This window comes from Notothenia coriiceps, unplaced genomic scaffold, assembly GCF_000735185.1.
Source record: "Notothenia coriiceps isolate Sejong01 unplaced genomic scaffold, NC01 NC01_scaffold00005563, whole genome shotgun sequence".
Classification (NCBI taxonomy): domain Eukaryota; kingdom Metazoa; phylum Chordata; class Actinopteri; order Perciformes; family Nototheniidae; genus Notothenia; species Notothenia coriiceps.
In genome coordinates, this window is record NW_011338264.1 from 120825 (window position 1) to 131494 (window position 10670).

Below are 10670 nucleotides of genomic sequence, written 5' to 3' on the forward strand. Positions count from 1 at the left end.
CCACTACAGTGAACATTTTCAATGGGCTGGGTCCCAGGAGGATATGTTCAATCAGACTCTGTCTTTCTAATAACATAGTAGACCAAACAGGCTATTGAACAATGGCTATAGGTGAAAGTGTTGAGAGTGAAATGTAAGTTAAATAAAGGTTTAACCTTGAGGGTTTTACAATCAAGCAACTGCAAAGAAGGTGTTAAAGAATTGTAATTGTGTGCAGTGGTCAGAAATGTTCACTGAAAATCTGAATAGAAAAGGGAGAAAAATACTTCTTAAAGATAGAGATGTGACAAATGAAGTGAAAAACAGTCTAATACTCAATACATTTGACATTTTCTTTATTTAAATTGAGCACGTTTGTGAATGAAGCAGAAATGGAACAATTGATTTGAAGATGTGATCTACTTGGCAGCAGTGCGTATGTTAAACTTACTACAGTGAGATGTCAGCTTTATTAGTGAAAAGCAGCTTTATATTTAGTTTATTTATATCTCAAACTACTAGATTGTACTCAGAACTGACTTCGACACAATCTAAAAGCAGGAAGCTATCTAAAAGTAAATACTAAATTAGCATAATATTGTTTCCCATAAAATGTAGGCTACTTATGACCGGAGGTTACAATTAACCATTTTCCACAGAACTTGACACACACTCTGGATCCAGTTAGTTGACTCCTGTAGTGGGGAGTAGAGAGAAAAGCAATCAATCAAAAGATAATTCAACATCATTAAAGGAGAGAAAGATATATACTTCCAGGCGAATGTTCAAATCAACCTACCACAGTTGTATAGGACATTTATTTTATGAAGATCTAGATTACTGGGTCCGTCTCGCTGGCCAATGGGAACATAAGGATCAGGTTTGGGGATGATTGTTGGTCCACCATCTTCAGAGAAGGCATATCTGGATAAAAGATACATGAAGCATATGGTATGGTGACGCCCCAGCTAAACATGGAAAACCAATAATGATGTTGCCTGAAAGATCACTCACCTTCCATAATGCATGACAGAGTTGTAGTCATATGGACTGTTGAGATTGTTTGTTGCCTGTTTCCTGAAGTTATGAGCTTGGTCTGTCAAAACATAAAAGATACAAGGACACAAAACTCATAAGAAAAGGACTCAAAAGGTAAAGAAAGTGCTCTATGGATGCAATGACATAATGCGCCAACCTGCCATGATGTTTTTCCATACAATTGAGACATAGTGGTCTCGATCTGAGCGAGATTGCTCATGTACAAAACCAAGAGCATGCATGAACTCGTGGGCAGCGACTCCTGACCACATGCAGCCAGGAGTCTGCAGTGACAGGGTCTGGCTTCCTCCAGTCTGCCCCAGAAATGACCAGCAGCTTTGGGTACAAAACGGGAAATGACCATCTCAATGGAAAATCACCATATTATAATGAAATACACAGCACATTTCAAACCACATGTAGCAATTATGCTCACCCATATCTAGGCTGAATATCAAGGAAGCTGGCTTCCTGAGTACGTGGAACAAATTTAATACACGTTCCAGCAGTAATGTCTTGCATCCCAGTTTCTATGGTGATTCTGTCCATGTCCTCTGCCGAAAAAAAATAAAAAAAATAATTTGACAAAGATTTGAATTGTCAATGCCTTTACAATGTGTTTTTACATTGGGGGATTCATACCATATATTGGAGAGAGCATGAAGGGAACATAAACAAATCCATCAACTGCTTTAGGCCACAGACAGGCATTGCCAGGGCAGGTTATGGCACTCCGGAAATACGAGCTGGCAATATCTCCATCTCTGAAGGACATTCCTCTGGGAAATCGCAACCCTAGTAATACAAAAAAATGAATAAGTCCAGGGTACACAAAAAAATGTTTGGTAGAATTTTAGAACTCAATTAGTCCTTACTGCGATTGACTTCCAGGATTTGATCCATTGCGTTCATGTCATCATGATCATGGTCTGTAAATTCGTTTGAAATCCCACCTGAGTATGTCCTTCTCAACCTAATCTTTGCCTCATATAGTCCAGTAGAATTCTGTAATGAAAAGTTACATTATGTTTTCGAAGATCGATTAAAGTGGACCTACAGCCATAACATAATTGGTACTAACCTTAACAGGTAGAGTGTACGCCTGGCTCAGCAGGCCGAACAAGACACCCAGAAGGATCATGGTAGAATGCATTTTGTGTTTGAGACTGGTGCACCAGGTTCAGTCTGCTGTTTTCTGATGCCAGAGCCTTTCCTCCACTGAGTCTATATACCCACTTCTCCTCCAGAGCTCTGCACTGATTGGGCAGTTATTCCATGATGAAGCATGATTAAGACCCCTCATCATCCAGCGTGTGTAATTTACTCAAGTCCACTGCTGATCCGTAAGAGGTGCTCTTGATGCTGACCTTCACTGTGCCCCGTACTTAGTGCATGTAAGGTTCAGCACTTTTAGAAAGTAAGACTCTTTAAAGGTGCTACAACACAGCAGGAGAATAACTGTCCACCAAGTCCAACAGACCAGCAATTTGTGTCTGACTGTAATGGCAACCAGTGATTTTGCGATAAACCATCAGTTGATAACTGGCTTGACCACAATAATTTTGTCATGAAGGTAAATATATAAAAACTAACCCTTATCCTTCACCAAAGTGAATTTTATATATTTACCAAGGGGCCAATTTGAGGGGCAAAGACTGAGGAAAGTTTAGGACATTTTGCCTGTGATGCTTTAAGAACATTAGTTCTATAATATTTCGGGTTAAGGGTGCATTGTTTCAAGAATACATTCATGTGCTGTCATACCATAAATGAGTTCCTTGCATACCCTAGTTACTCTTTGCTCAGTGAGTTTTGCTTGCCGGTATCTTCAGGCACAATAGATTTAAAGGTCACCTATTATGCAAAATCCACTTTTGCATGTATTTTATACATGAACATGTGTCCCCTCTGTGTAAAGAGATTCTGAAAGTTTCAGGAAAAAAGATTCGCTCACTTTTGGTCCTGATCCATTTATATAAAAACCTGTCTGAAAATGAGCTGATCAGATTTTGGCCACTTTATGAAGTCATACCGATGTTTTGGCTTGTGTAACCTTTAGCCAATAACCTACCAAGGTAACACCCCCCACCTTATCACCTGAATCTCCCCCTAGAGCATCATTAGGCACTTTCACACCGGATTACTTTTCCCTTTTAGTTCCGATAGTTCCTGGGATTTTGCGTTCACACCAACTTTTCAGTCCCTGCTAGAGAGCAGGTACTTTCCTGGGGAGAAAAAAGTTCCAATTTCTGATTGGCTGGGTGAATTGCAAACCACACCCCCTAAAACTCTGAAAAGTTTTGTGAAGCCGCCATTGTATTTGTTGGCATTAGCATTATTAGCATTAGCCCCGCACACCAACAGAGAGAGAATAACTTATGGCAACACACAAAAAAACATGGGAGCGGTGGAGTGATGAGGAGATGTCGGCGTTCTGGCGATTTACTCGGAAGACTTCTCCCCCAACTCCGGGGACTTCGGCTGGCAGTATACGCCGTGAAGTTGTTTGCGGCCTGCCAGTAAACCCAAAACAGAAGAAGAAGTGACGTCAGCGAATTTATTTGCGTAATCTTCCCTCAGGGACTTATTCCGGTGTGAACGCGATCTGCTCTTAGTTCCATGGGGGAACCAAGTGCTGAGAACTAAGTACAGCAAAGTACTTGTTGTGAATGCGGCTATAGTGTTCTTTTTAACCAAATATCTCGCAGAGGAGCGTGGCACCTTAAGTAGCAGACAGAGAATCAGCACTTTTGAAACAGGGCTAAAACAGAGGGGTTTATGGGATGCTACAAATGGTAGCATCCCATAGCCTACAATACACGATCTGTTTGTTATTTCGAGCCAAAGACTTCAGAAACATGTTTTGTATATATCCAAGACCTATAATATATTGATGATAAAGAGTATAATAGGAGACCTTTAAGAATTATGTTGGGTGGTTGAATAACATTGAATCTTTTTTGTATATTGCTTGTGTGCTGATTACATTAAATACAACTTTATCTATTGTGTAATGTGATCACATGACCCATGCTTTAATTGGTCAATTTTTTTATTTTACTGCAGTATACATGCAAGCATGACCAACGCAAGTAGGTTGACATTTCATTTTCTTGACAATTAAGTCATCTGTTATTGATTAATGAAATTACATATAGTGTATACATTTGGTTTTAAGGGCATTTAAATGACTTCTTCTCACTTTTGTAACCCTTTTGAACATAAGAAACATGTCTTGTTTAAACAAATTGACTGCACGCATACAGAGGAAATGCAGATAAAAAGCTTCAATCAATCTTTATTGAAATTTGTTTCTATGATTTGACATTAGATTTGTATATAAACTTTCAGCACATTCCTGTATCGCCTCAATTCAGTTTGGTCCTATTCATCCGTGATACCTGCCAAGAGACACAAAAAAAGTGATTGGAAATATCTGCCCATTTAGCAATATGTTTAATTACTAGGTTTGGTAAGGATGTTTGGTACTTACCACACTTATAAAGCTTGTTGATTTTCATCTTGTCAATGCGGCTGAGAGATGATGCCTGGCCCAGCTTTATGTCCTTGCTGTTCTGGTTGTTTTTAGGAATGATGGTTGGGGAGCCATCCTGAGAGTATGCAAACCTAAACATAGACATTTAACATCATAATTCATAAACAAAAATTATAATATATTGAGTTATCTACATTTAATTATTACTTACATTCCAAAGTGCATGATTGAGCCATAGTCATAAGGTAAGTCCAGACTGTCAGTCTTGAATTTCTCAAAGTTCCTCAAACGATCTGTTGGAAATCGAAAAACAATATCTTACCATCATTTTATTTTGTTGTTGTTATGTAATAAGTGGAACGTCTATGTTTTGAAAAGGTTTATAGAAGTGCAATTAATTAAATATATGCTTTGATAAATCGTTTGTGGAGATTTCATTACTCAATGACACCGTCCTTCCCGCCCCTTTGAAATTACCCCTCCAAATGTTTGGCCACATGATGGTGACATAGTTGTCCCGGTCAAGGCGGGACTGCTCGTGCACAAAGCCCAGAGCATGCATGAATTCATGGGAGATCACTCCAACCCGGAGGCAGTCAGGGCTCTGAAGAGAAACAGTCTGTCTTCCACCACGCGAACCGAGGTAGGACCAACACCTGGATTAACACACACACAGCAATAAATATTAAACAACTTACAGTAAAGAAGTGAGTTTAGTGTTGTAACATACAGGAAGAAATACAAAACTAAATTGTAGTTAAAGTTTTAAAACGGGGCTCTTTTATAATTGCCAAATGTATTCAAACAATGATCGCAGGTTTAATAGTTTCCAAGCAAAGGTTCTCACCCAGTCTTTGGCTGGATTTCAACGTAGTCTCGCTGGTGAGTTCGAGGAACAAACCTCACACAGGTTCCTTTCTCTACGCCATCCATTCCTTTCTTTATCATCTTTGTCTCCATTTCAGCTGTGCATTTGTTTAAACAGAATGAACAGACAATTATTCAATCATCACATTCAAAGTCTATGTATTTAAGATGAAAATTACTGTAAAGTGTGGTAATCGTTAAGACTTAAAAAACTAAAATAGCATACAGTATTTAGGTGAAAGCGAATATGCAACGTAGACATGTCCATCCACTGACTTAGACCAGAGACAGCTACGAGCAAAGCAAACTTTAGAGCGCCTTCCAGAAGAAACAGCAATGTCTCCCTCTCTGAGAGTGGTAGAGCCGTCTATGAGACGGGAAGCTGAGACAGAAATCAATTAAAATTATATATTTTTTACACATGGCAAGATGTGGTTGTTTGTTGTGTTAACTACAAAACAATTCAAGTAAAGGGTTTTCAAATTACCTTGAAATTCATTAGCTTTTATGATTTCATCCATTGCTGTCCTATCATCGTCATCATGTTCTGAAAAATAATTTGCCGTCAGCTGGTGCATTATCACTGCTATAACATATTAACATTAGATCAAATCCAAATTGCACTTACCTTTATAGCCAACGGGGCCCCATTTTGGGCTGAACAAAAGTTTCTGCAAAAGAAAAACAGAAAACGTTGTTTGCAATTTTGTTGCAGTCTGTTAAATGTGTTACAACCCAGTCCCACTCCAATCCCCTGTATACTTACCTGAGCATGTATAGTCGAAAGACAGGTAGAAATCAGGCATAAGAGGATAATCTGCTCCATCTTTACCAGTCTGATAGGTCTTCACTGTTGCCATTCTACCTTCACAAACTCCTAGCTTTATAGGTGTTCCCAATCACTGTCCATAGATAATACCCATGATTATCTCAGGTAAATTACCAGGTTACTGTTATTTGTTTGTGAGCTAGTTTAATCCCAAAATTAGTTTGATTCTTTCACAAACAACAACTCCAACTGGGGGATAATGTAAGGTCTCACTGTGGGTAATAACAGCTTCACTTCAATGACTAGCTTTAAATGAAATGGTTAAATGTTTGGCAAAGGTTTTTGGGCAATTTTTGGCTTTGGGTGTCTTAAAAACATACCAGGAGTGTTGATCTTCTATCTACTAAAAGCTATGCTTAGCAAGTTGTTACACTATGCTACTCTGCTAATATCACACGATTTACTCTCACAAATTCCAAATGTTAATAACGTACAAAAATAAAGATGTACACCTTCCTAAAATAGTGGTGGAAAAGAAAAAGCTACCGCCCGAACAGGGACTTGAACCCTGGACCCTCAGATTAAAAGTCTGATGCTCTACCGACTGAGCTATCCGGGCTCTGACACCAACACCGGAAGTGCTCTATTTAAAGCGGCGGAGGGGGTTCCAAAACCCTACACCACCCCTACAAACTATCACTCCTTTCGCGCGGAGGATCCACCACCACATTTAGTGCTGTTCCAATCCAACAAGTGTGGAGGGGGAGCGGGCTATCATGCCCTCCGACAGCGAGTCCGCACCTGGTTTCACCACTGTCCGTCATGAAACGCGCTGTTTAGAAAACGTTACTGCAAACATTTACATTGTAAAATGCGCAAAATAAGAGACATTTAAAATCGTCATAAAGATGTTAACAACATCGTGGTTAACTCGTATTTTCTTTACTGAGGATCATATACCCGTGTCTTATAGTGTTGTATGTGTACAGGGACTGTAAACTTACCACCAAAGGTTTTGAGAGTTTTATTTTTGTTAATTTTTGTCCAGGGGAGGCTGATTTCAAACCGTTTTTAAGGAATCCCCTGTTTCTGCTGGAGAGAGGGTAGTTCGTCCCAAAGCTTGCTATTTACACCCTCCACCCAGTGCTTAATTTGTCAATCATAAGGTGCCGGAACGCAAAGTACATATGACAGCTCAGGGATGACGAGACGCGTACAGGTCCCGGAACGTATACAGAAAAGGTGCTGAAAACAACATGAAAATGTCCACTTGCAACGCTGTGGGACTTACAAGCCTCAATTTCAAATAGTATCCATGGTATAAATGTTATGACGATAATTTATAATTGTTTAGGCTAGTACGCACAACATAGGCAAATGCCCACATCACCACAGGTGGGACTTCAGTATACAGCCAGCAATTAATTTCTCAACAGGTTTAACGTGTAAAAAAATATTTATTAGGCCTATTCAAAGATTGGCACGGCGGCCTATTAATAGACAGTATGTTTGCTCACCATATTTAGTTGTTTAAAACACCCCACATCACGAGCATGTCCGGATTGTCCTCTATCTCTTTTTTTCTGCTTTTAATGCGTGTGTCTGTGGCCAGCTGATGTCGCGGTTCCGCTCGCCTCTTGCTCCGGCTGTTGTACCGGGCTAGTTGATGCCAGGGTACCCACCCGTTGCTGTTGGTGGTCCACCTGGCTGACGGTAGCTGGCTCCTGTTCTGGCTGGCGGTGAACCTGACCCGCTGCTGCCACGGTGCCAGCCTCCTGCCCGGGCTTGGCTAGCTGTCGGTTAGCTAGCTGGCTAGCTGTTGCGGCGCTAACCTCCTCCTGGTTTTGACCATCAACATGACCGCTGCAGCTGCCCTCGTCGCTGCTTGTGGAGGCTTTTCTGACTCGTTTTGAAGTGTCTATTACCTCTTCCTTCTTTTTGAAGAAAGACAGTAAATTTAACTGTCTTTTTGACATGCTTGCATTGAATCACCGTTTCTTGCTCTCTGCGACGTGCTCCTCATGTGGCGAATTTCAAAAGTGAAAGACGTTTGTCCGTTGGTCCAGCTTTTCAGTGCGTCAACACAGATTTCCGACTCTTTCAAATCTTAATCTTGCACACAGGGGATAGGTTCTTGGGATTTTTTCTGTAAATTAATATCTGCATATTTTTATTCATTTTAACCATTTTTTATTTTTATTTTTGTGAGAGGTACCGGGTCTGCCCAAATAGGTGCCGGAACCACAGGGTGGCCAAAATGAAGAGGTGCCGGAATCCTGTTCCGGCAGGATCCGGCTCAAATTAACCACTGCATACGCCGTGGATACCAGAGCTGCAAAGCTGGGAAACCTGAGGCCTGCAAAGTGTGTTCCCATCCACATTTCGGATTTATCAGTTCTTGCAAAACCACAAGGCGTGTTGTGTTGGTGTGGTTGTGTGAGTGTCGTGTCGCATTGTCTGTGCATGTGTGTGTGTGTGTGATCACATTAACATGTCTGCATTACTGTGTGTTAGGTTGTGTGTGTGAGTGTGTGTCAAAGCAGTGCTGACCATGCTAATTTGCAAGCAGAACAATATCCATAAGTCCAGAATTACGATGATGTTGCATAATTAGGCTAATATTTTAACGTTTTCATTACTTATAATTATTCAGGACAAACTGTGTCAAAACTGTGTTTGTTAGTTTTATAGTTTAAAATAGATACGTGAGAGAGAGAAAAGGTTCGAGATGGACACTATCTTGTTATTATGCAATGTATGCTCTATAACATCGATAGCAATGTATATGTGCAAGTGGTGTGACAACAAGATCTATGACGTAATGTGATCTGTGGACGCAGCCGTGGCGCTGTACAAAAGGCCATGACCAATCATTTTAGCCGGCCCGGCCTTAAATAACTGGATGGGCCGACCTGCCTGTCCAGCCTTCCATCTGTGTACATAACTATCTCGTGCCCTTCATTGGTCATGTGGCGCGTTCGTGTGTGTTGGAGGAGGGGTCGTAAGGAAGTGGCAGATTTTTTCCGGCTGTGTATTTTCTAATTCTAGGCGCACTCGAGCTCGATTTCTCCAAAATTAACTAACCTACTTTTAAGCAACGTTTTATCCATAAGCCTACAATTAGCTATGGTCAACTCTTTAAATTAGCATACTGTTTCCACTCTTTATCCATTAGCTACCGTGTAAGCTAACTGTTAATTCATTTTGCTTATTACTTTATGCAAAACACTATTCATAAGCTAAACAACTACTATTTAACCCTTTTATCATTAGTTTAAAGGTCACCTATCATGCTATTTTTAGGCAATAGCATAGGAGTCTCCAGATAAAAACTATAATTTAAGAACATCGTCTGTTTTTGCTCAAAGAATACAAACAAAACAGAATGCACGCATTACCACGATGCTAATGTAAACACCTGGACCCATATTGAACGTCCAAAACGTCGGGCATTGTTTCTGATAGCAACGTTTCTGACTCCCGCCGTGGGTCACATTTTCCAGAATATTACGTCATAGTCGGACGCAAATCTGGATAGCTCCGTTGTACTCCGTTTTTTAGACTTTGGCGTACGGAGGAAAAGAGAGAGGGTTTTATTTTCTGGCTGACGCTGCGTGAGTTTCCTGAACACCAGTCCGGGGACAGGGACACATCTTTATGTATACCAAAGACATCATCAAAAGGTGCATTTTTGCTGAGTAGGGTCCCCTTTAATAAGCTAAGTGTTTGAACCAAGCCTACAAAGTAATATAGTTTGAAACCTTTGGACAGTAATGTCCCAACACTGCAAAAGAGATAAACCCCAGAGATCTGTTATATGTACTGATTACTACTCTTTATAATCTGTGACCTCAACGTTGTCAGCAGACTGTTTTTGGTTAATTCGCTTGGTCTTATTAAAAACTGTTATCCACCGGCATATGTGGTGATTTTTGTAGAGTTAAAAAATTACTACATTGAATAAAAACAATACATATTTAAAAACAGAAATTTACAGATATGTATATTTTCAATACATAATAAGATTAATACATATGGTATTGTTGGTATTTGGTTGTTGTTTCCCAGTTTTATTTATTGTCCCATGATATGTTAATTTGGACTATGCTGTTTGCTAAAAAATAAAAAGTCTTCACACAACAATGGTGCATTTGCCGGGAGAGGAAAAGGAGGATGAAGGATTTAAAACGGTGTGTGTGTGTGTGTGTGTGTGTGTGTGTGTGTTGTGTTGTGTGTTGTGTGGTGTGTGTTGGTGTGTGGTGGGTGTGTTGTGTGTGCTGGTGTGTGTGTGGTGTGTGTGTGTTGTGTTGTGTGTGTGTGTGTGTGTGTGTGTGGTGTGTGTGGTGTAGTGTACGAGGGGTGGGGTAATCACGACTGCCGCAGCAGGGGGAGGATGGGAGGGGGGAGCCCTGGATTTCAGTTCGAATTTGCGGCATCTGGCTCCTCAGCCCTCATGGGATTTACGGCAGAGGTCACTCACCGCTCCGCTGCCAGATACACTGTCACCTTATACTGACACAC

At 40.5% G+C, this 10670-nt stretch overlaps 2 protein-coding genes and 1 non-coding gene across 4 annotated transcripts; all 3 read right to left on the reverse strand.

The window, feature by feature from the left end:
* Window positions 1–344: 344 nt before the first annotated feature.
* hce2l1 (high choriolytic enzyme 2-like 1) lies at window positions 345–2195 on the reverse strand. Its single transcript, XM_010768344.1, has 8 exons — window positions 2099–2195; window positions 1893–2022; window positions 1660–1812; window positions 1454–1571; window positions 1175–1353; window positions 994–1075; window positions 779–903; window positions 345–674 (listed from the first exon to the last, which is right to left on the reverse strand). The coding sequence occupies exons 1-8, from the start codon at window positions 2168–2170 to the stop codon at window positions 664–666; spliced, it is 870 nt and encodes a 289-aa protein (XP_010766646.1). The 5' UTR covers window positions 2171–2195; the 3' UTR covers window positions 345–663.
* A 2009-nt stretch (window positions 2196–4204) lies between these two features.
* Window positions 4205–8218, reverse strand: hce2l2 (high choriolytic enzyme 2-like 2). 2 transcript variants are annotated; one of them, XM_010768342.1, is made up of 9 exons: window positions 7832–8218; window positions 6009–6051; window positions 5868–5927; window positions 5607–5762; window positions 5361–5478; window positions 4991–5169; window positions 4725–4806; window positions 4511–4644; window positions 4205–4418 (listed from the first exon to the last, which is right to left on the reverse strand). In XM_010768342.1, exons 1-9 carry the CDS (start codon window positions 8123–8125, stop codon window positions 4402–4404), a joined length of 1083 nt encoding a protein of 360 aa, XP_010766644.1. In that variant the 5' UTR covers window positions 8126–8218; the 3' UTR covers window positions 4205–4401. The 2 variants fall into 2 exon arrangements, with proteins under 2 accessions (XP_010766644.1, XP_010766645.1); XM_010768343.1 differs by lacking the exon at window positions 7832–8218 and adding an exon at window positions 6147–6623.
* On the reverse strand, window positions 6696–6768 carry trnak-uuu (transfer RNA lysine (anticodon UUU)). Its single transcript has one exon. It is a non-coding gene; the product is annotated as a tRNA-Lys (tRNA).
* Window positions 8219–10670: the final 2452 nt, after the last annotated feature.